Source organism: Aspergillus tubingensis (genome assembly GCF_013340325.1).
Source record: "Aspergillus tubingensis WU-2223L DNA, scaffold_1, whole genome shotgun sequence".
Classification (NCBI taxonomy): Eukaryota; Fungi; Ascomycota; class Eurotiomycetes; order Eurotiales; family Aspergillaceae; genus Aspergillus; species Aspergillus tubingensis.
The window spans coordinates 556,278-580,158 of record NW_023336275.1 but is presented as its reverse complement, the minus strand read 5'-3'; the positions used below and the strand labels follow the sequence as shown (position 1 = coordinate 580,158).

Genomic DNA, 23,881 nt, shown 5'->3' with positions numbered 1-23,881 from the left:
CCAAAATTGCGCGCACCACAGGCCGAGCACCACCACCTACTAGTCTATACAAGAACAAACTACCTCGACTCTTTGAGGATAATCCGACATCTCGTCATACAACACAATCATCAAAATGGTGCGCCCTCCCCTACCCCAACATACGTCCCCTTACCACCACCACCATGACCAATGAATCAATCAACTAACCAATGTCTTGATATATGTTATAGTCGGACGGAGAAGAGACCCAATCCAACCCCGTTGTCGCCGCCGATGAGGTCGAGGTTTCGGCCGACGCTGGCGCCGGTGGCCAGATGTCCGTCCTGGATGCCCTGAAGGGAGTTCTCCGTATCTCTCTCATCCACGACGGACTTGCCCGTGGTCTGCGCGAGGCCGCTAAGGCCCTGGACCGTCGTCAGGCTCACATGTGTGTCCTGAACGAGGGCTGCGAGGAGGAGGCCTACAAGAAGCTTGTTGTGGCTCTCTGCTCCGAGCACAAGATCCCCCTTATCAAGGTCCCTGATGGAAAGATGCTTGGCGAGTGGGTTGGTCTTTGTAAGTTCATACCTTTATGAGAATTTCCCGGGGTGTGGAAGGAAGTGGAGGGCGAATGCTAATGCGAATGGTTGTGTCTAGGCCAGCTCGACCGTGAGGGTAACGCCCGCAAGGTCGTCAACTGCTCTTGCGTCGTCGTTAAGGACTGGGGTGAGGAGTCTCAGGAGCGCTCTGTCCTCCTTAACTACTTCCAGACTGAGCAGTAAATTGCTCGCTTCGATATGAAAGTCTGAGGAGTGGTAGGAAAGGGGTTTCCACCATTTTTTTTACCCCCTTGAGTGGTGTGGTTCGGTCGGTGGTTTAGGGTCCGCGGGGCGGTTATAGGTGTGGGATGTTCTTACTATGCGTGTGTGTGTGTGGTGGTGGTGGTGATGGATGAACTTTGGGGAATTACGGGGTTTGTGAATTTGGTTTTACGGGCTACGGATTCTCTGGAGTGGGTTTGTTCGTCGCTGCTGCTGCCGCGTCTCATTACTTATACTCTTCCATCCTGTTGTTGTATCTAGCTACGATTTGGGTGTTTCACTTTGTGATAGCGTGGATCAGACAATCGACGGATCATGGTACTCTACTTTTTTTTTTTCTTTCTGGGTGTAGATGCACGATGTGTAGATTGGTGTAAGGTAATTGGGTAATATTTGCACAATTTGACATGAATGCTGATACTGGTATAATGACACCCGGCTATGCAAACATTGTCCCGTCCAACGCCATATTATAAGCAGGGCCCCAAGATTAGCAGTTTACATTAGACATATGTGACAGACAGCTGTACCGTGCTGTTTTTTTTAAGTTAGCGGAACCCGTACGAGGGACGCACCATTTTCTTCGACTCTGGTTTCAGTGACAGCTGTTGGTATGGCGAGCTGCCCGGGTCGTAATATAACCCTTCGATATGTCCAGTCTGCCGGTTTAGTGAGATATAGTAGAATCCCGAAATCGTCAGTCCTTGTCGGGAGTCGGTGGGCGTGATGAAACAGCGTTCTGTAGAGCCTTATTAGTATGGCCTTACAGCCTCTGTCAATCGAACTCACCCTTCCATCTCATCAGTATCCACTGCTTGGATAACTGCTCAGTTATCCACTTCCGGCTCACGAGTTTCCGCGTCATTTCTTCATCGCTCAGATTCTTGAATGGCTGCAACTCCCGCCAATATGTACTGTCAATCTCCGCATCTGCTTTGAAGTTCTTTGTTTCGAGTGTATGTTTGTTAAAATCGATTATCTCTCCCTCCAGATATGTGACGATATGTGCATCATGCGCCGGGGTCGTTTTGTCCGGTATGTTGTATGCCTCCATGGTACCCGACAGCGTCATATCGTCCGGGTTGATACTATGTATGGTGACCTTGACTGGCCAGTTCTCGTCCTTACCACCTCCCAGGTGGTAAATATTATTGGCCAGGTACCGTCGTCCTGTTGTGGTATATACACTAATGCGACTGTTGTCACTCCCATTGACAATCATGGGGTCCTGGGATGCCGACGGACTGAGCCCTCGTTGTGCGAAAAGCGAGCTCGCACTGCTGGCAGCCCGCTGCGACCCCGAAAAGACCATACCCGGACGAAGCCATGAACTTTCCGGCGGCGGCGCTATCGAACTGATATCGAGGATGAAGTCATCCTCGTTCCCGTTGAGGAAATCAGTATGTACAAACCCCCCTGCGGCCGCTGAAGTGAGACTTTCCTCAAACGAGGTTGAATACCGCAGGCGATCCAGATATAAAATGGTCTCCTTCAACCGTGGATTTGGAGGGTTGTCCATGTGTAACTGTCGGTGAGCGCTTATCCGAGCGCGTAAGTCGTTGTGCGTCAAATATCGTTGCGACTCGCCCCGGGCGCTGGGAAGGAAGCGATATGCTCGTGAGGCTGATGGAGGGCCTGGTCGCTCTCGACTCTCATCCGAATCCTGGGAAGCCCGTTCCCGCTCTAACAAATAGTCGTGAAGCGCCCGCGCGCGTGTCCGCGAACCCCGCTGTTGGCGTCGCACCGACTGTAAAAAAGCCTCTGTTGTCGAAAGAGCCGGGTCGCTTTGGCGATTGGAACTGCCGTCAGACGGTTCGTCTGGCAGTGTTGGGGGACTTCGACCAGCGGCATCCCGGCGCGCGTGGCGACGAGCAGCCGCGTAGCGATCGGAGAATCGGCCGAACCATGAGATGGTGTTACTGTCGTGAAGCGGCTCGTAGCCTACATCATCGTCATCGTCATCGGAGGCCGGAGCCCAGCCATATACTGAGCGGGAATTCGACATCTGACCTTCGTAGTTGGGGAGATTGGTCGAGTTGGGGTTGCCGGAGGCGTCGCGTTGACGGCGCACGATGGGGATGCGGCGGTTGATTTCGATGCGCAAGTGGGACGGATCATCCAGCTCCATGGGCTCTAGATCGAAATCAGACGCGATTTGCTGTCGACGTCGGCGCTGGCGACTGAGTGAAGAAGTCGAGTCTGGTGGGGAGCGCACACGAGATCGGAGAAAGCTCACGTTATCATCATGAGCGTCATCGGACACGGCTGCGGGGAGCGAGGGAACAGGCAAGGAGAGCGCGGTCAAAGGCCGAAACGAAGAAGCGGAAGACGACTGAGCGGGGGGATCCTGTGATAAAAGGAGAGAAGGTTAGAGTGGAAACGAAACTCTTCTGTCGATGGCATCAACCGAGAAGGCAAGGCACGTCACAACATCGGCTTGGTACCTCAATCCCACGGTCTGCGCAGAGTCAAAGTGGCGACCGTCCCGAGGTACGGGATACGCAGGAACAATCGACATGGATGGAGGGCCAGAGCGAGTAGTGACAACTTACCGATGGCGAGTTGACGGGGGGCATGATCTGAGTGAAAGCAACAGGTGTAGATCGAGTGGCGGCGGAGAGGCAGTCCGCCAGGGAGGAAGATGGATGATGGGAGATCGCATCCACCAGGAGGCGGTTCAAGGAGAGACAAAATCCCCTTTCAAGTAGCAGCTCAAACCAAGGAGCTGGAGCGAGTGAAACATAAATTCCCGACCGTTGGAAGGGTGCAAAAAGACGAGCGGCGATGCCGAAGCAGCAGAATGTGAGGAAGAAGATGAGGTTTTTGACTTGCAGGAAGTTCGATTCCAAAGCAAATCCAAAAGCCGCCGAGTCACTGGATTGCCTAATCGGGCACCCCTCGCCGACTTCTCGTTTGAACTTCTTCCTTTACTTTCTCTTACAATCTTTTCGGGAGACTTTATGCCTTCCTTGTACCTGCTGAATTTCTCCATCGCTGCACATTTGTTTTTGACATCTTAAACATTCCTCATACACAACGGGGCTCACCCCCTCCATCCTCCGACGCTGGGTTCTGTGCCTGGACAGAACCCCGGATGTGCCCCATAGTTATACTCCACTAGACCATTTAGATATCTACGTACAACAATCATCATGCTACGCACTTTATTTCCAACCAAAGGGGAAGTCTCCTGCACAGCCGTCTCATCCATCTTAGCGAAACATGCAAGGGATTCTCGTCGTACTCCACTCTTGAATACCTCACGCCCCCGGAATTATGTGAACTAATGCAGGATGACAGCGTCCGTCTATAAGCCGAGTCCACTATGGCTTTAACGGTGCGTTTCATGCCAAAGCCAATCTCATCTCATTCCTGGGCATCCTGCATGGTCTGGTCTTGGGCCGATCGGATGCCCTGTCGCCAAGTTACACCATTGCGAGACCCATCTATTCATCCTCTCCGTGATGGAGCCATGTCGGTAATTCGGCCTGGTAGACGGAGCAACTCCGATTGCTCTTCACCATCATAAATATCACTTGTTGTCTCATTGCGTCGTCTATGTTGTGTATCTGCCAGCCTACCAGGAGATCGAATCATTGTCAACCAGCATATTTAGTCACTCGCCAGCATGGTCAAGATCAAGTCCATCGAGTACTTCCGCGTCCCTCCCCGTTGGCTCTTCGTCAAGATTGTCGATGAAGATGGCCAATGCGGTTGGGGTGAAAGTACTTTAGAAGGCCATACCGAGGCCGTCGAAGGCACATTGAATGCTCTCTGCAAGCGGTTCCAAGGTTACGAAGCCGAGTACATATCCACCCTCCCTACTGGGCAAAGCATGCAACTAATCTCGAGTGACCAGTGACATCGAACACATATGGCAAATGGCCTGGCGTCTGGGTTTCTACCGCGGAGGCCCGGTCTTTATGTCCGCCATTTCAGGAATTGACATTGCACTCTGGGATCTGAAGGGCCGTCGCCTTGGAGTCCCCATCTACCAGCTCCTCGGAGGCAAAGTCCGGAACAAACTGTCCGTCTACGCATGGATCGGAGGAGACCGGCCCTCCGATGTCGAGGCAGCCGGGAAAGCTCGTCTCGCGCAAGGCTTCAAAGCCATCAAGATGAATGCCACCGAGGACATCAACTGGCTCGATTCCCCTCGTGCGTTGGACTCCTCCGTTGAACGGCTGAAAACCGTCAAAGCACTCGGCTTAGACGCAGCCCTCGACTTCCACGGCCGCCTCCACAAGCCAATGGCCAAACAGCTCGCCAAAGCCCTGGAGCCGCACCGCCCTCTTTTCCTGGAGGAGCCGCTCCTCTCTGAACACCCCGAAGCCATCAAACAGCTATCGGATCAGGTGTCTTGCCCCATCGCCCTCGGCGAACGTCTCTACAGTCGCTGGGACGTGAAACGCTTCCTGGAAGACGCGAGCGTGGACATCCTCCAGCCCGATATCGCTCACTGCGGAGGTATCTCCGAGCTACGACGCATAGCTTCCATGGCTGAAACGTATGATGTTGCAATTGCCCCGCATTGTCCTCTGGGATCCATCGCTTTGGCGGCGTGTATGCAGGTGGACTTGGCGACTCCCAACTTTGTCATCCAGGAGATGAGTCTGGGGATGCACTATAATACGGAAGCGGGCGAATATGATATTACTAGCTACGTCAAGGATCCTAGTGTATTTACCGTTAAGGATGGATACGTGGATGCTCTGACGGCACCGGGATTGGGAATTGACGTGAATGAGGAGCTGGTCAGGCAGTTGGCGGTAAACTCTGAACCCTGGGCACCTAAGGAATTCTTTGGCCCTGATGGGGGCATCCGCGAGTGGTAGCTTCGCTAAAGTTCTTTAGTGTATTTAGCATAGCGTGAATAGATAGTCTTGACCTATACGACAGCATGATGAAACGGGCTATGCAGTAATTCTTCTATCTAATAAATCTATGTACTATTCGTTGAGAAGCTTTTCAATATTCTAATATCAAATATCGCCTTCAAAGGAAGAAAAGTCCTGCATGACACATGCCGCAGAAACATCATTAGGCCTTCCTTGCCGCATTGCACTGATCCGCCCGCTTGATGCAGTCATTGATCATATTCCAGAACGCATCCAGATCCACACCACGGGGAATGCAAACCGCGTTAGGGTTCGCCTCTACCACAGACCGACCCAGCGAGCCCACCAGCGCAATGTCAGTTCCATGGAGTCCGTCCGTGATGACATTGACGGAGAAGCGCTCTCCGCCGCGGTCGTCGAACTTCAGGACCTGGTCGGGGTGGCTCTTCGCATAGGCAGGGTTCAAGGTCGACAGGATGACCGCCACAGCAAGGGGGTCGTGCAGGGGAGGACCGGTGGAAAGACCGAAGACGGTTTCGTAAGTGTTGGCGAAGAAGATCAGGAGCTCGTATAGCATCTGACGCAGGGTGGTGGGCTCGACGGAGGCATCGTCCACGCCGTGGCGGACGAGGTTCCGGACGCTCTGGTCGGCAAGGACTTGGTGGGTGAGGTCGAGAGTGATCAGGGTGGTCTTGGATGCAACGACTGGGTCGCTGAAGATGGCTTGGGAGGCTTCGGGGTCACACTGGTTTTATGTGGTGTTAGTAGTTGGTAGATACAGGAGGTCGGCCTCTTAAGAGAGGGTGGCTTTGGGAGGTAGTAGTATAGGGGACATACGTAGATGTTGAACTCAGCAAGAGGCGTTACATTGCCAATTCTGTTTTCTTGTCCCTCGAGTCTGCTCATGGGAGCGTCGGTGAATCCTTCACCAACACCTCCACCCATGATGGTCAGACCGGCAATGTGCTCCGCAACCTCGGGGAAAGTCGCGAACAACAGGGCAACGTTGGTCAGTGTGCCGGTTGCAACAACCCATGGTGTACCCTTGGGGTGCGCCATGAGGGCATCCCGCATGGCCAGAATGGGGTTCTTGTCTGTGATCGGGGCCGTCGAGGCCTTGGGCAGGAGGTCGGTACCGTCCAGACCAGAGTCACCTATATTTCGCAAAGGTTATTCTCACGGGCTTCTGCTTTAGTGAAAGAACATTCATCCGCAATGCTTACCGTGGATATTGGGCGCATGGAGAGCGGGTCTGCAGAAGGGCTTCTTGCTTCCGGGGTACACGGGGATCTCTGGCCGGCCGATGGCCTCCAAGACCCGAGTGGCATTGATAGTGGTGTTCTCCAGGGAGGCATTGCCGTGAATGGTGGTAATACCGAGAAGCTTCAGCGAGGGATGGTGTGCAGCAAGGAGAATGGCGAAAGCATCCTATATATGGGCCAAAACTCCTGAGTGGTTAACCTTGTATACCATATGTTGATTTTCTCTGACTCATAGATTATACTCACATCGTGGCCTGAGTGCTTGTTAGCGTAGCTACACTTGGATGGGAAAGAAGTACCTACCTGGATCACAGTCCAGCCACAGGGGGATCGGCGTGTCCACGGAGGAAGCCATTGTATAGCGCTACCAAAAGATATAAAGAGAAAAAAAAGAGAAAGAGGGGACGCCGAGATGACAGCGAAAAGCGATTGCGGGGATTGCAGACAGATAAGAAAACCCCGTGCCGATAAGCCTTATCGGCGGGCACGGGTCTAGATCAGCCCTAAGCCCTACCTTCCCGATACGGTAGGGACAGAGCGTCATCCCTCCAAGTCCGACGCAGTTGCCGCGGCTTGCTGCTCTTGCTTCCCCTGCCTGATGGCATTCTCACCGGGAGCGCCTTTCTCTCCGACTGCTTAATTCCTTATATCTGCTCTGTATATACTAGGTATCATAACGGTCTACTCTTTTTGCTCCCGTTCTGCCTGCTTTCCTGCGATGAGATGACCAGCGACCCTCTCCGCCCGGGCCTCCATCCGCTGTCGCATCTCAAAGCTGGCCCAACGACCTCCAGCTCGAAGTCGACGGCTGTGCCTTCGTCTCCAACTCTGAAGTCTTTTACCCAAACTCCGACGCGCCCGCAGCCAGTCAAACATGCCAGTCGAGAGGATCCATTTAATGCGACGAGCGACAAGGCGACGATTGCTCTAATTCGACGCGTCCTATGTCCTCAAGCTGGTAACCATGGGGGTGCCACTACTCCTCAGCCTCCGGAAGATCTGCTGCCTCCACTTACGAGCTCGAATGAGGTAGATCGTCAGCTTTATGCGCTTATTGCCATAATCGTCAAGGAGTTTGTGTACACTTGGTACTCAAAGATCACATCGGATCAGGTGCTCGTGAACGAACTCCTTCAGGTCATTGCACACTGCACCCGCGCTCTTGAGCAGAGGTTGCGCGAGACCGATGTTGCGCAGCTGTTTCTTGATGAGATTCCTGCTCTCGTTGAGAAGCACATTACATGTAAGACCTTGCGTCTTGTCCGACGTCTAAGGAGGGGGTACATGAGCTGACCGCGGCCTTGGTTGTCTATAGCATATAGACTAGCGAAGCAACAATCAGAACAGTCTTCGATATCTCCTCCGCTCCGCGAGCTTTATCATGCTCTGAATCCGCATCCAGGCCTCTCACCGATTCCCGACCCATCAGACGCTCAAGCTGTTGCGCAGCAAAGAGAAAATGAATCAATCTATCGACAACTATTGGTTCACGGCATGTTAGCGGTGCTACTTCCCACGGAGGACCTGGAAAATGCTTCTCTGCGGACTCTGCTCGGCGACATCCTGGCAGATCTTGTGCTGGGCAACGCAGTGGCCGGGAAAATCAGCGAAGGATGGTTCTTGTGGGACAGTATCACGAAGGTGGTGGACAGAGTAGGGCGCAATGAACAGGAGGAGGATGCAGCGACTGCAACGATGCGTCAGCGATCCAGACTTCACAAGTACGGTCTTCTCTCTCAAGAAGCGTTCACGGAAGGTCATTCGTCGTCTCAAGTTCAAGTGCCAGTTCCCGACTGGATCTGGCAAGCGCTACAATATGCCTACATGATCTACGTGACTTTACGTTTCATTGTGATCGGCCTGTTTCGCGTTGCATCCGCTCCTCCGGTTACTGCGTCCCTGACACCATGCCCTCCAACCAGCAACGCGGACGGACCCCCCTCGTGCGCAACCTCCAAGAAGCGCCCGGTGCTGGACTACCGATTGTATGGCATGGTCTCGCAAGTGATGGATGTGCCGCAGCGGATGCCTTGGCTGTGTGGAATGCTCGCACTGATCCAGTATCTGATCCTGGCCGGTCCAGGTAAATTGGGTGATACGGATAGTGTTCTTGATAGGTGAGTCGCACATCCCGATTTGAAATTTCCCAAACCCTACCCCCCTCCATCATCACTCGCAAGCAATCTCCTACAGGCCACGGATGGCCGTTGGATTCAGATGGGTGTTTCGAAGCGCGAGACGGCGCGACCCTAAGGGGCATGTGGTCTCCCAACTGTGGAGAAGCGGTACGGTTGGATCTCCGAACCATGATCTACACAGGCGGCGGCGACCGGTGTGTTTGCGAGAGTGATGGTCAGAGAGGATGATGGTGCGCAGTGGTCGAGAAGCAAGCCATTGGAGTAAAGACGGCGGGCCAGCAGGAGTATGCAGGTGGGATGCGCATTGCGCGCATGCTGCAACGATCACTTGATCGCCTGGTGGATGGCAGCCCCCGCCCGCCCTCGTCTTCTCGACTCTCATTTGTCCAGCCCCTGGCCGTCTCGTCATTACCGACTGTGACCGGCGCGTACTGTTTTCTTACCAGACGGGTACCGTCCGTTACATGACACCGGACTCTCGTCTGGCTTGCCAGTTCTGCAGACATCAAATTTCCAGTTGATTAAATTGCTAGCTAGCATGTTGGACGGGCGGGCTGGCTGGCTGGCTGGCTGGCTGTGCCCCCTCTTCCTCCTCCCCCCCGGGGGAAGAAAGGAGGAGCTTTGACATCCTCTGGTCATGCCATCCGGGACTGGGGTGCCTTCGGACATACCGAACTGCTACTTACTTTCTAAATTGCTCTTCCGTTGGACCTGGTTTGGTCTGCAAGTCTGCTGCCGTCTGTCAATGGGTCTGTCAATTTGGGCCGTGGGCTGGCCCGGCCCTTCCGTCCCGTCCAGCTCCAGCTCTCTTTTTTTGTGCCGTGCACAACCTGGTCGGAGGGGCAGTCAAACAATGATCGCGGCATCGATCGCACAAAGATTCAGAGGGTGGGAACCGCAACGAAAAAAGCAATTTTCGCACTACCGGCTAGTCGACCACCTCCTTCGAAGTTAAATTGAGCGAAGACCGCCTATCCCTGCCCCTGGAAATGGGCGTAGTCGAGGTCCTGGCCCACGGACCGACGCTAATGGGCCTTCAAAATGAATCATGACGATCAGGCACCTATTGGTTGAGCGAAACGGTTTTATGACTTGGGGAATTGCATGGATAGGGCGGAATCTCGTCCTGTTCTTCATTTTCAAGCCAATCAATCACCTAGTTCGCCCCCATATTTTTTTTTTCTTTCTGAGATGGAATCCCGGCCATGACTCGCCGGGGCCCTATGGTGCGTTCAGACACGCTTCCGGAGGGCGCCCAGGTTGGGTTTCCCCCGAACAACGCCTGAATCGTCATCTTTCTCTGCTCCGTTGCTGGACGGATGAACGAATCCGAGGCGCTTATGCTCTCAGTCCGCGACCTTGTCGTCATCTTCACCACTGGCAGCATCTCCATTCGCACCAATGGCTGGCCCAAGCTCCTGTACTGCCCCCCCTAGCCAAGCAGATCCCTCTTCTAGTGCTACTGGACTTGCTCACTTTATCGGAGTGTGGCCGTCATTACTATCCTGATGGGGCAAACCGCTTCTCCACAGTCTGAGATTCTGTCAAGTGTCAACTGTTACCTCGGGGCTATCGCGGACCTCCCCGTGTGATTCGACTGTTGACTCCTTCTGTTTCCCCTTCGGGATGATTGCCTTACCTTGAACCTAATTATCGTTTTTCCACTTCATTTTCATTGTTCAAAAAATCATTTTTTTTTCTTTTTTCTTACGTTTTTCTTTTCTCCACTAGGTTCCTTCACGAGACCATCCGCGATCATGTCCTTACCCCCGCCCTTTTTCCAAACCTGCTTCTTGCGACTAGGGCCGCGCTCTTTCCTTTGAACGCCCGACCAGCGTCCACAGCGGCAGATGGTCGCGCCGCGGCTTCGGCGCCGCAGCTGTCCGTGCAGCCTCCAGCATCTCCTATAGTGAAAGGGTCTATTAACGACGCCGCTGGCGCAAGTGACGCTTGCAGTAGCGTTTCCTCGTCTGGTGTCTCCGCGACAGCGCCCTTATCGCCGGATCCGCGGCCTTCCACGCCCGACGTCGCTTCTATCAAGCGACGCTGTGCGGCCAGCATTCTCTCCCGGCTTCCTCGCCCAATCGCACGTCGTTTCTTCGGTGTCCCGTCTGTTCCTATCGAGCATAACCCGCCGTCCCGACGCCCAGGGCGACTGAATAGCTCCGACGAGCCTGAATCGCCCTGGCTCGACTCTCCCCACGCGTCATCCACGGTCTCACCCGCAGATTGCGGCCACGAGGAGTCACTCCTACTCGCTGCCGTTGAGGAGGTTCTCGACCTCTTTGCCGATGATTATTGCAACAAGCATTTAATATATTCCATCATAGAAGCCATTCTCACAAAGCTCCTTCCGGAGTTGTCTGAGCGCAGCATCGCCGAGCTAATGGAGGACAGGGGGGTACCCCTGGCATCTAACTTGACTCCGCCTACCCATACGGGCTCATAGACGGCGTACAGTGTACGCGGAGCGCTACATCGAGATATTCCCTTCCCCTAGGATAGTAATGTTAATGATACCAATATCGCATAATAACCCTTCTTTCAGGGTTCAGTTCTTGCTGAAATCCGGTAGACAAGTAGTGCTTAAGCCACTCATATAAGCGGTATGTAACCCTCCATCACCACGTGCCCAAGCTGTGGTGGCTTCTGGTGGCAACTAGGGCGTGTCACCAGAAAAATGTGGGCCCAAACTAAGTGGAAGTAAACATTTCCCTTAGCTCAACTCTCATGCATGCCCCAGAATACAGGCGTTGCAAAGACGTCTTTTTCTTTTCTCGACCCCACCCGCCAATGGCATGAATCCAAAGACAGTCACGTAGTAGTAGTAGCAATACACCAATGGCCAAAAAGAGCGACAGCATAGTAGATAGGTAGTGGTAGTATGATACGTAATGGTTACAAACACATGCCGGCATGGACAGACAGACAGACAGACCAAGTACCGGGATGGTACAAAAATGTCATCTTGCCTGGGCCGAACGTCAAAAAAGAAACGAGGCAAACCTGCAGAAGAGTCAACGAATGAGAAGGCCTCCCGATCTAGGCGTGCTAGCCGTGGGGAGGGGGGAAGCCCCGGTTGCTGGCAGGCCGAAGAAGGACCTGACAGGGTCCCTTATGGATGGGTGCCTTATCTGTCGAATCAGACCAGCCCATCTCCCCAGAGACAGCGCATAACGGACCGGGGGGAGGATCAAACAAGGTATTAGTTGGTGGGAATAGCGCAGAATGCGGTGTGAAAAAAATAATAATCACTAAAGCAACGACAAATAAGAAAGAAGAGAAGTAAAGAGGGAAAAGAATTAAAAGAAAAGCCACGATTAGTCTGGATACCGTATGATCACGGGTCTTCCAGGTTGTTTGCCAGTTAAGTTTACCCCGGCTGGCAGCCCTATCAACGCACATCAGGTTAATGCACCAAAATTTCAAACGATGTTCAATGAACAGAGGAAAGCAAGGAAGGACAAGTACAGAATAGTGACACAAATGCAGATGCAGGCAAATCCGCGCGAGCGGGTAAGTTCTGGGTAATATGCTCGTCTCGAGACAGAAGTATATGAGCCAAATAGTAAAAAGACAAAAATAAAAACCATCCCAAGGCCGTATTCCAAAGCGACACTCCTCTCAACACCAAAAATTCCTGCGAACAGGACCAAGCACCTGGGTTCCCTTCCCTTTAGACCGGATATTTGAGGTTGCCCTCGCGCGGTGTATCATCAACAAAAGAGATTTTTCTCAGGGCCTCGGCCGTATCGCAGAGCCACTGACTGTCACAAAATTGTTCGATCTGGCATGAAAATGCAATGTTAAAGCAGAAGACCGCCCGGTAAAGATAAATCATATGTGGTATAATGAAAAGAGCAATAGAGAAACACCGAAGAAAAATTAGGATAATATGCCAAAGGTAGTGATCACATGTAGTCGCTACATGTTTATGATGCCATGGTTCGGGAGATCACCGGCAAGCCAGGACTGTCTAGCCAAGGCTGTGGATGCTTCTCTTCCTGTTCAATTGAGGTGAATCTTCATGTTCGTCAATTCGAGTGAGACCCCCTGGAAGGGTCACTTGCTGTGCCTTGGCGAGCTCAAGCCTTTCCATCAACTTCCCAATTGTCATGTAATCATCTGCCCCAAGACCTGACGGCTGCTGTTTGAAATAATTCATCACGAGCTCTAGTGCTCTCCTAGCTTCATCCTGGGTTGGCGAGCCCGGGGAGCTAACCGGAGACACAGTGTTGGACTTCGAGAACAATGGTGGATATATGGACTTGGCTTTGAATTCCGGATTGCTCCGATTGCGTTTGATTGTATTCGCAGACGTATCAAGTGCTGGGAGGAATTTCTGGTCGTGATGTTCCTCAGGGGGAGGTTGATGTTCTGAGATTGAGAGTGACTGTCGTAGTGCGGCTTTTGTCAAATGCTCGGAGTTTTCATCAGGGCACAAAAGGTTCGGGTCGGACGAACTGAGTGGAAATGTTTGGCTGCGTGGTCTGGTGGAATTGCCATCCGCGGATGAACCAAGGGACTGGCTAGTAGGAGTAAATGGACTTTCGGTTACAAAAGTGGATGTCGGGCTAGTAACCCCGGCAGAGAAAGAGCATGTTGTTTCCAGCGAGGTTGTACTCTTGGTGTGCGTGTGCTGATAGTCACTTGCAATCTCTGCAAGACTCTGGACAAGCTCGCCCCTGATGTTCTCATTGCTCTGGACGGGTGATAGCGGCAATGGTGATAGGAAGCCTGTTGGGGATGTAGGCGAGAGTAAGGTGGGCGACTGGACCGCGGACGCCAGTGCTGAATCGATGCTCAAACAAGTAGGGCTATCCGATTCGCTCTTTGTGCTGGCCCAGGAGCCCTTGCGATTCCTTGCACCCATCAAATTATACTTGCGTTTGAATTTCTCCAACCAACTGGTACTTAGCACCTTCTCCTTGCCGTCTGAACTGCCACAGGTACTAGCAAAGAAAAGGGCCTTCTCACGTATCATCTCATCGTTCAACGGGTAGCCCTGTTTCTGGTAGTTCCGCGCCCAATTAGACAAAGCCTTTTCAATGTCTGGGACTCTTCCTTTGGCACGCTTGATGGGAGATCGACTGCCATCGTCTGGATTGAGATACTTATCCTTCTGCCGCAGGACCTTTGAGACAGTACTTTAATCATGCCAGTTAGACGATATTTTCAGCGAGTGGGATCCTCTAAGGGTGACTTTACCTTCTTTCGACTCCAAATAATGCTGCAAATTGCACTAGTTAGTCTAAAGAATCTTCCCTCAGTAGGATCAGAGAACGCTTTACCTCCAATGTCTGTTTGCTTGGCTGTCTTATTCTCTTCGTGATAAAGACACATCCGCCGACGGTCTTCATCCGTCAGAGTCCTGCGAGGCGTTGGGTTGCTATTCGACTTTCCACTGGATGACTTGCCGGATGATGATTTGCCGGTCGTCGACTTGCCAGTAGATGCCTTGCTAATGGATGCCTTGCGAGGAACTGCTGGAATAGTTGGCACCGGGGCAAGTGTGGGTGGTGCCTGCATCAAGGGTACAGCTGACATGCCCGGTTCCGGGAATGGCCCTTGGTTTGAAAGCATACTAGGCCAGGAACTCGGGGGTGGAGGCATGGCTATTGGCAATCCCTCATAAGGTGGAGGGATATCGACGCCATAGGATGGGTCTAGTGGTACGACTCCATATCCAAAGGCTTGGTAGTCCAGCGTTGGAGATTGCTCGGAGGGGCTGAATCCACCTATATCAAGCCAGGAAGTCTGCGCAAAGTCATGTTCCTGCGCATGGCTGCTCTCTGTGTCCATGTCTGGCGAGCGAGCCCTAAGCGTGGCTGCTGTATGCGGAGGATGAGAGACTAGGAGGGGTAGTGATATCACAATTGTTCGTGAGTGGTGGTGATGGTTGCACCGAAGTCAGTGCCCGACGAGGACAGTCTATCGGCGCACTCTAGAGGTTATAAAGACCGAGATCGGGTGATTTGGGAATCGATAGACGTGTGAAAAAAGCAAAGAAAAAGAATGTCCAGTAACGACGGACAGCTTAAGGCCAAGACAAGGTAGGCAGACGCATGTTCGAGCTTGAACGGATGATAGACGAGGGAGATGGTGCGATTACGGAAGCTGAGGCGCTCGCATGCATCAACTGGAGTGGATGGAAAGCGAAGATCCTCGGGAGCAAATCTCCTTCACACTCGTAGTTCGGAAAGGTTCCCAGAGTAGTAGCGCATACCAGACACCTGCAGCAGGCCTGGAGTCTGATCTTTTTCTGTACAAGGGGGGGAAAAGGACGGAAAAATGGAGAGGCGGGTCGTCTTATGGGGAGGGGTGGGAGGAAGTGCGGCGGGTGGGTAAAGCCTGGAGTTTAAGAAAGGGACAGGCCAGGCCACCGGCACAGGGACGATCAGGGAAGGAAGAGAATCAATTGGAGAAGGAAACAACGACTAGAAGATGGGAGGTAAAAGGGTAAGGTACGTCGGGAGGTACGTCAGTTCACGGACTAAACTGGGCGGAGAAGGCAGTAGTAGTAAGTATAGTAGTGGCAGTGGTTGCAGTAGGTTAAGGAAGGGAAAGTAAGTAGCAAAGTAGTAGATATAGTAATACCCAATGCATGGATGTAGTAAGTAGGTTTGTGCAGTACTTACCTACTGAGTACGAACTAAGGGAAATGTACCTAGAGCGTATTTCGTGGTATACTTACTCCTACTACTTCAGGTTCTAGCTGGTAGATCAGTCGGTAACCTCCGTACAGATGTCCTGACTGGAGATTACTAGTACTAGTAGTAAGTCGTAAATGTTCTAGGTAACCTGCTTCCTGTTCTGCATCAGCCGATGAGAATCGATACAGATAGATAGGACCTCCTATCGGGAAACTAAGTACTACTACTAAGTTACTGAGATACATCGAAGGGCTGGATCCCACCGATTTTGAGGAGGGGACCCCCCGGTTCGTTGATACCTAACCTATCAGATCTATCCAAGGAGATTATTACGGACAGCCAGACACGAGGCCGCCGCCGACGATGCGATACATCCAGATTTCCAGATAGCGAGAAACCTGGAGCTGTGGGCGAAATGGGGGGGAAAAAAGGGAAGGTTTAGGGGGGGAAATAATAATCGAAAAAGAAAAAAGAAAAATAAGAAAAAAAAATCAGAAAATAGAAGAAATAAATAATAATTAAAAATAAGAAAATAAAAAGACGCAGGTCTTGCACGACGATTGGGCCGCGAAATCGAATAGTAATTCAGAGTAAAGGCAGGCACGCTAAACCCCAACCAGATGATGGGTGGGGGAACTGTCGCTGATTGGCAGGGATCTAGATTGACCAGCAGGGATCTGCCTTTGGGACCAAATACCACTAAAGACGCATGGTAAGGCCTCGTACCACATCGGGTCAGCATCCTGTATCGTGCATGACGGCTCGTATCGTGTTTGCGAATGGTCCGTTCCTAACTACTAGCAATCAGGCAAAGTAAGTAACAGCAGTAGGCTCCCCGAGCTTGATAGAATGACATGATGATGGAGGTGTGTCTTCTCCTCCCACCGCAGAGATTTTCCTTTGCTTCCTGGTGTTACACTGGCGGTCAACTACACCAATGACCGTTGGCCTAGCGCAGGATATACTTGGTTAGTCGAGATCACTGAGTGGACATTGGGTACTTAGGAGACCGTACCCGATTTCAAGTGGAGCAGCAGAACCTGGTATCCATGATAATGTCGTTGATAACTCAAAAAGGGCAATTGAACGGTGGATGGATGAAAGGGATAGGTCAACTACGAGAATGGACAATTAACCTTTTTTTCTCCTTCTTTTCTTGTCTATGTCTTCTTTCTTTCTCTGGGTTGCCTATCCTCTGTTTCCAATCGAAAGAAGTAGAGCTCGATTTCTATTATCTGTCTCTCCATCTTTCTAATTTTCATTTGATTTAGAGAGAGGAGCTTGTACTTTCTTTTTGCTTGCTTAACCATTGTTGGCTTGTCTCGCCTCTACTTCAGATTAAGTATATGGATGTTGCGCGTTTTATCTTCCATCCATCCTGTAGAACATTCATACTCGAAGCAATATATCCCGCAACTGGGACGAAGAGCGATGTGAGTGGACCAGGCACCAACGAATAGACGAGGGGATCGGCTCGGACAAAAGTTATGGAAGATTGAGAGGAACCCTCGAGGGCAAACCAAGGTTCAATTGACGGAACGGGGAACGGATCGATAAACCGCTGAACCTAAATGCCCGCATGACATACTTGCGGACAAAGAAAGAACTTCGAAACTATACTGGAATGTCGCTCATGATCAAGCGGCGAAATCCCAACGGTTTCCTACTGGAGATAGTCCCCAGGATGATAAGTGGGATTTCTCAATTCCCAGCACTGCCCGGTCCATGTCGCTTTGTGGCGTTGACCGAATGTCAGATCTGACTGAAGAAGGTGGAGACCAGGGGATTGGTCGCATGAGATGAGGGGAAGGTCACTGGAAATGTAGAAGTACAGGGCATCAGGAGATAGTAAGGAAGTGGTGGCCTGTGAGGAGAAGAGAGGGGGGTGGAAAGGAAAGGGAAGAAAAAAAAAAATGACAAAAGACGAAAAAAGAAAAATAAGAAAAGGGAAGAAAAGGGAATAGGAAGAAACATTAACACCGGCAAAAAGCGGTCGATCTTTCAGGGAGACTAAAGGCGATGAGGACTGAGTGGTGCAGCTGGTTGAGCTAGATTGCCACTTTCGGAAGTAGTTTCTGTTACCTTACTGGTATTAGGAAGGTTGTCAGAATATGATTCCGACGCCGAGTTTCCGTCCATGGCATAATAGACTTCACACATTTGAGGATTCCGTATAATTCCCTCGCTCTCCTAGTGCTTAGCGCAATCCGGATGAATAATGATTATTCAATCATACTATGTATGTTTTTCTTTTCCATCTTTTCTAAATTTTCTTTTCTTTGCCTGAAAGTGACTCGGGCCTGCTCACCAATAGTCGACGCCCATGCCGACAGCCAGTCATCAGCGAGTAAATGCGATCTGCATAGTACTTTGTCACGAGAAAATACCGTCAGACGATTATATGGACGAATGAGAGGCGGCAGACCGATTTCAATTTATTTTGTCTGCCATGCTAACATGGGGGTTGACCAGGGTTGAAATCCAGACTCCCCCTATCAGAGGGTGCACAGACCGGATGGGTTCTAGTCAGGGAGAGTCGGTTCCTTTTAGCACGACTGAAGTTCAAACCAGCATGAGGTCCTAGAGCTAGGACCCCACGGTCCACCTAGGACCCGCTGCGGTCCACTCCGGGCCGACAACCTAAGTAAGCAATGCAAATCGTCGCACAAGTCGTACCCAGAGAAATTGGGGGGAGTGGATTGAGGAGGGGCAGCTGTTGGTCTTCTGGAAGCAATGCAAAGGCAAAGAAGATTCTTGGGATGTGAAAATAGCAAAGGTTTGGAAGAAATTCAGGCACGGGGGGACTCCGTTGTGCGAGTAACAGAGGGGATGGATTGGGCGGATGAGAGTTTCGACGCATTGGGCCATGCTTACCTACCCGCCTTGAACGTGAAGATAGTGATCGGCCATTGATCATTCGAGGGTAAAACTTTTCCTAGGTCCGGTGTAACTTTCAGTCCACTGCGAATCATTGCAAGCTTTTAGCCCTACTTGTCTGACTCCCTGGGAGTCGGAGTCGGAGTCGGACGGTTGGAATTAACTTCCTGTCAAAGTGCGCCCCCCCCTCCTCCTTCTTTCCCCCCCAAATGTCCGCTAAAACAGTATATCTTATCAGCCAACATAAACTTACCAGGTACTGATTAGAAGAGAGAGGAAAGAAAAAAAAAAGGTACTGCATTCCACTTCGACCCTCTTGCCGTGCGACTTCTGGGTGCCCTGAGCGGAACGCGACAGGTCTCCCTGCAAGTGCAGCCTTACTGGGGCTTCAATAGTGCCCAAATAGTACTAGGGGCTAAGAGTTCCCCGTATTTTGTCTTTTGGTATCAAACGTTATGTAAGGACGTATGCTGTACCCTTCGGGGATGTGAGACTGATCTGGAATCATTTCTGGTTGCATCTTCCGTTGCTAATCCGCCCCGCTTGGGCGGATGGCCACGAGGCTGCTGTCGTGAGTCAGGTACTAAGTGATTGTATGTAATACATTTGCCGCCCACTCGAGCCTTGACTACCCGTCACGGTATGATGTATATGAAATTAAATTAAGCGACAGCATAGACAGAACTCTATAACAAGTAATATAATGATAAGATTAGGTGTATCAGCAAGATGAAAGAATACAATGAAACGATGAGTATGAAAGCTGACGAAAGCTGATATAGATCGTAAGCAAAGCTCCCTGAGACAACAGATATTGTTACCATGAACCCTACTGTCTTTTTCAAGGTCGTTGCCACTTTCCGTGCGTAGCAGCACAGCCGAATGTCCAACAGATAATCTGCTTGTATATCCAATCAGAGTAGCCGGTTATTTGGAATTTATGAAACGTTACCACATGAAGCGATAATCCAGTATACGCTTCCAATGTGGAGGGAGGTTTGCTAGCTTCACTGATGTATACTGATGAAAGTCACACATACTCTATACACACACAGATTTTTCTTTCCGGCTCGCTTCTGCCTGGTCGGTCCAGTTCTCAAGATGTTGCATTTTGCCCCTTCCAAATGAAAGCTGAAGTGGGAAAGGAAAGGGAGGATATCGCACAAGAAGCATTGAGGTCATAGTAGAGGCCAGCAGCTGCTGGTGACGGCGCTTAGAGCCGAACTTCTACTGGCTGAATCTGATGATCCGCTCAGCGACAGGGCCTCGCATGGACCAGGGTATGTAAGTGCATAGCAGAGGAGAGGGTCGGAAAGGGAAATGGCCGGGGACGGGCCGGGGGTGCGACAACAGGCACCGAATGAGGCACCATTTCGTGGTAGCCTTACCGGTTTACCAGACCAATAATAGATATCTGTCAGGTACACAAGCCATTGCAGGAGTCAAGGGGGCTTCTACTGGATTCGTTTATTCCAATGTAGCATGTCCCAGGTACATGCAGTGTGCACCGCTGTGCCACCAGTCTACCTGGCTAATTACCACCGTAACCGCCCATGGTGGGATTCGAGGAGAGGGGTGGTTCGTCCTAAACGGAACACTTCCGAGTCCGACAAATGCCTGAGCAAATGTCTCAGTGAGTATGACATCACATTGGAAGGACAGATTGAACCATGAGTAACTAGTGGACGGTGGCGGGCGTCTGCTGGACGACTATGTAGCGGTGGGATCAGGAAAGACCGAGGTATGTGTGTAAAAGAGCGAGGAGATCTGAGGCCTACATCGGAGTGGAGATTGGCGGGTGCAGTTCGCGCCTGCCTGACCAGATCCTACGATCCCGGAACAGGTAACATACACCACTTACCTACCCACCTACTTACCCATCTTCATGTCTTCCGATCGCCGATATAAGGGTTCCTTGACCTTTACAATACCTTCTCCGCTTCAAGCGCCATTCCTCACATTATCGATCACAAACAACCCTCGACCTCGTCGTGGGGTTTCCTTTGTGTGTTGACCAGCGCAAGCCACCACGGCTGTATTGGCTATGGTGAGGGCCGAGGATACCGCGTTATCCAAGGCGAAATTGCCTGGAAGGGACGATGGTGAAGAGAAATGGCGTAACAAGAAAGCTCATTTGTGCGAGGCCGTTTCGCATCGTGATATTCCCGGCAAATAAGGTGAGACGGGCGGAGAAGGAAAAGCACTCAGATGCAATGCAGCCTCCACTTCCCAGTGGGAATCAACGTCCGTCGGACGGTGCATTTTCGGTCATCTGATGAGCAAAAATTCGTTTGGGTTTTATGGAGCACTGAGAATTGAGAATCACGGGGACTAGGGGAGATTTCAGCCATAACTCTTGGCGAGGCCTTCTTCAGACATCCATTCGGCCTGTCTGTCGAGGCTGTGCCGCAGCAGAAGAGCAGATCTCAACATCAGGAGACAATGTATTCTCGCAAGTGACCAGGGTGGTAAAAAAAAATGACGCTTCGATCGGATGCATTATCCAATCTTCGCTAGATCATCAGTATTCGTCATTTGGCCATTCATCATCTTCCTGGAGATACTCGGGGTTGAGAGCGGCACCCCATCACTGCAGGAGGTTATCTGCTGAAATGATCATCATCAGCCATGTTAAACTGCTCCACTTGGCTGAGGTTCCCTGTCCGCTTGCTTTTCCAGCCTGTTTAGTGTCTCCAGCTCGGGCTTGTCCTCCCTAATTTCGTTCCTAGTTTTGCCCCTCCTTCCCACCATTTCCTGCTGGGGGGTCTCACGCATCCTTCCCCCATCGCTACCAAGTTTTGTATACAACCTAGCCCATTTCCCTTGCCCTCCCCACCCAGCCCGCCGCAAAAAAAAGCAGTCGTGCATTAACTAACAGCAACGGTGACTCGCCCGTCATATGCAGAAGGACGCAGACTTTGAAGTAAGGCGCAGGACAAGCTCCGCTTCGCAGGATTAGTAATACTGAAGGGGATTTTCCCGGATCTTATAGGAATGAGGTCTTGTTATGTGCAGGGAATAATTGCCGCCCGTCATGACAGCTTCTTTCCATCCCGCTCGCCCGCGCAGACCGCTTCTTGAGAGACTGTCAGTAGCCATGCACAGGGTACTCTATACTCCGAGGAAAACTTCCAACCTGCATTATCGCATGGAGCAGTCGGTTATCAAGAGCCTCGCCTGGAGCCGGTCATTGGTCCAGGGAGGGGGGGGGGTTGACACTGACCAAATCACTTATCCGGTCGTTGAGAGATGAGGAGATGTCCTGCAATATAGTAATTAGAAAGAAAATTAAGAGACTAACCTACTAACTGACTAGATGATAGGCAAGGTAGTGAAATGATTAAGCCATTCTCATCCGAAGTCGAACAATTACTCTGTTTAGCAACTGCCGAATTGAACCCAGGATACTAGCCATAAGCTCACCATATTTCCGAGAAACCGCCAGCGCTGAAAGTAAAGAATAAGATCGCAAACCCGAGAGAAACTTTCTGAACCACTGACGCCATGGCCTGGATACTTACTTAGTATCTAGACGATGGCTAATGATTGACCGATTACGCCGCCTCTCTTACTACTACTCCAGTAAGTATAGTAGGTATCGGTACTTACACCCCCTCTCCTGGTAATCGTACCGTACGGTCATGACAGGTACGTCATCCCAGCAAATGAGAAATAAATGAAGACTCGGCTGAAGGGGGCAGACCGCATTACCTTACTACCAAGTAGTACTTACTTAAACTAGTCAACTAATAAGATAATAATCCCTGCTGGATGGAGTGAGTGTATCCTATCGAAGTGTTCTCCTCCCAAGTACCCCAGACCCTGTCCGCATCTGCAGGCGCAGCCATTAGCTGCAGAAGGTCAGGTACTACAAGAGTACTATGTAACTGTAAGTTGGGCATGGCATTACTTTCCCACATTAATTCATTTAGTTCAATATCAAAGAATTACCACAATTCCAATCTGAATACTACGTTAAGAGGCGACTGCCAGTGAGTGTACGGAATGTCGTGCCCGACCGATTCCCCCCTCAATCCACCCGTAAACTAACTAGTAACAGCTACATATTAGCTAGAATGAACACACCGATCTCAAGTGTCTTTCTTGCTTGCTTACTTACTTACGTTAACTAACCCCAGAGGCGTTCCAATCTTGGCCCTCCACTCGTATAAATGGAGCCTTCGTTTAAAATGGACCAAGAAAAGCCACCCCATTCTCCATCTTGATTGGACCTGACTCCTGAGTTGCTAAATTGGTCGCGAACGGTAAGAATAGCACCGTCGTAGTAGTTAAGTCAGATTGATTCCTGATTGCCTACTATCTAGCTACTTACCTTTGTTTCTATGTTCAAATTCTGGCTCATTACTACTCAACTAACAACCCGCGAGCTGTCCCAATCCAAATTGCTAAACACTATCCATCTACATCTAGCATTGAGGTAGTATATACAAATTTCCAGACCAGACGAGGGTATCTTCTCCATATACTTACTACTACTACTACTACTACCATCCCCTCGCATAAGTCAGATCGAATCGCAAACCCGATCCCAGCGCAGCAGTAGAAGCAATAGCAATGCTTAAATGTGTTCAGTCCTTCTATCCACATACATACATACATACATAACGCACATACATACATAATCTACAGCACAGCAGCAGCATAAAATCACCAGGTGATAAGAGTTATGATGATCAGATAGCCCAAAGCACGGGGAATGTGGACAGTGCGTATGTATGGCACTTGACATTGAGCGCATGGATCATCTTCATTACTATCCTGAATCATAGCTTCTCTTCCCACTCCTGTAAATGACAGCATTAAGCAGAGCAATAAGGAAGGAAACCCGGCAAGGAAGGGAAGAACCAAACAAGAATAAGAAATAAAAGTAATAATAATCAGAGGGACGTGCGCTGTGGTTTTTCTTCTGCTTTCTTGCTTTTTCGAGTTTCTTGCTTGCTTGCTTGCTTGCTAACTAGCTAACTAACTAGTAATCAAAGCACAGGCCTGGGTTCGGCTGGTCCAAGCGATGTGGATGTGGAAGCCGGCTTTGAACTTAAATCTGAGAATAAATAGACAGACAACTGAAATGCGCCTGGGCCAGGTAGGAAGGAAGGAAGGAAGGTAGCGGTCGGTCAATCAATCAATCATGATTAAATCAAATCAAATCAATTAAGGAACCGAAAGGTAGGTGGTATAAGTACGTAGTAGTAGTAAGCGAAGCAAATCCCTCCGCACGGAACTTTGTAACTACTAACTAGTGGTTCGAGAGTTACTCGATTGATCTGTGTGCGCATGAAATGGAAGTATGTGTGTGGTAGGTAGTCTACT

The 23,881-nt window shown here is 50.8% G+C and overlaps 6 protein-coding genes across 6 annotated transcripts; 3 read left to right on the top strand and 3 right to left on the bottom strand.

Annotated features, from left to right (window-relative positions):
- Positions 1–115: 115 nt before the first annotated feature.
- AtWU_00199 (40S ribosomal protein eS12) lies at positions 116–743 on the top strand (the record flags this gene model as incomplete). The annotated part of the gene is made up of 3 exons (XM_035495315.1): positions 116–118; positions 213–537; positions 619–743. 3 exons carry the CDS (start codon positions 116–118, stop codon positions 741–743), a joined length of 453 nt encoding a protein of 150 aa, XP_035351208.1.
- Positions 744–1,330: 587 nt separating this feature from the next.
- Positions 1,331–3,993, bottom strand: AtWU_00198 (vacuolar import and degradation protein-domain-containing protein; the record flags this gene model as incomplete). Its single annotated transcript, XM_035495314.1, has 4 exons — positions 1,331–1,521; positions 1,572–3,129; positions 3,335–3,665; positions 3,830–3,993. The coding sequence occupies 4 exons, from the start codon at positions 3,991–3,993 to the stop codon at positions 1,331–1,333; spliced, it is 2,244 nt and encodes a 747-aa protein (XP_035351207.1).
- Positions 3,994–4,410: 417 nt separating this feature from the next.
- AtWU_00197 (enolase C-terminal domain-like protein) lies at positions 4,411–5,617 on the top strand (the record flags this gene model as incomplete). The annotated part of the gene is made up of 2 exons (XM_035495313.1): positions 4,411–4,586; positions 4,642–5,617. The coding sequence occupies 2 exons, from the start codon at positions 4,411–4,413 to the stop codon at positions 5,615–5,617; spliced, it is 1,152 nt and encodes a 383-aa protein (XP_035351206.1).
- A 205-nt stretch (positions 5,618–5,822) lies between these two features.
- AtWU_00196 (uridine-cytidine N-ribohydrolase) lies at positions 5,823–7,237 on the bottom strand (the record flags this gene model as incomplete). The annotated part of the gene is made up of 5 exons (XM_035495312.1): positions 5,823–6,365; positions 6,458–6,774; positions 6,844–7,048; positions 7,129–7,136; positions 7,186–7,237. 5 exons carry the CDS (start codon positions 7,235–7,237, stop codon positions 5,823–5,825), a joined length of 1,125 nt encoding a protein of 374 aa, XP_035351205.1.
- A 368-nt stretch (positions 7,238–7,605) lies between these two features.
- AtWU_00195 (PXA domain-containing protein) lies at positions 7,606–11,469 on the top strand (the record flags this gene model as incomplete). Its single annotated transcript, XM_035495311.1, has 3 exons — positions 7,606–8,125; positions 8,198–8,999; positions 10,752–11,469. The coding sequence occupies 3 exons, from the start codon at positions 7,606–7,608 to the stop codon at positions 11,467–11,469; spliced, it is 2,040 nt and encodes a 679-aa protein (XP_035351204.1).
- Positions 11,470–12,996: 1,527 nt separating this feature from the next.
- Positions 12,997–14,822, bottom strand: AtWU_00194 (centromere binding protein B; the record flags this gene model as incomplete). The annotated part of the gene is made up of 3 exons (XM_035495310.1): positions 12,997–14,167; positions 14,229–14,250; positions 14,312–14,822. 3 exons carry the CDS (start codon positions 14,820–14,822, stop codon positions 12,997–12,999), a joined length of 1,704 nt encoding a protein of 567 aa, XP_035351203.1.
- Between the last annotated feature and the right edge of the window lie 9,059 nt (positions 14,823–23,881).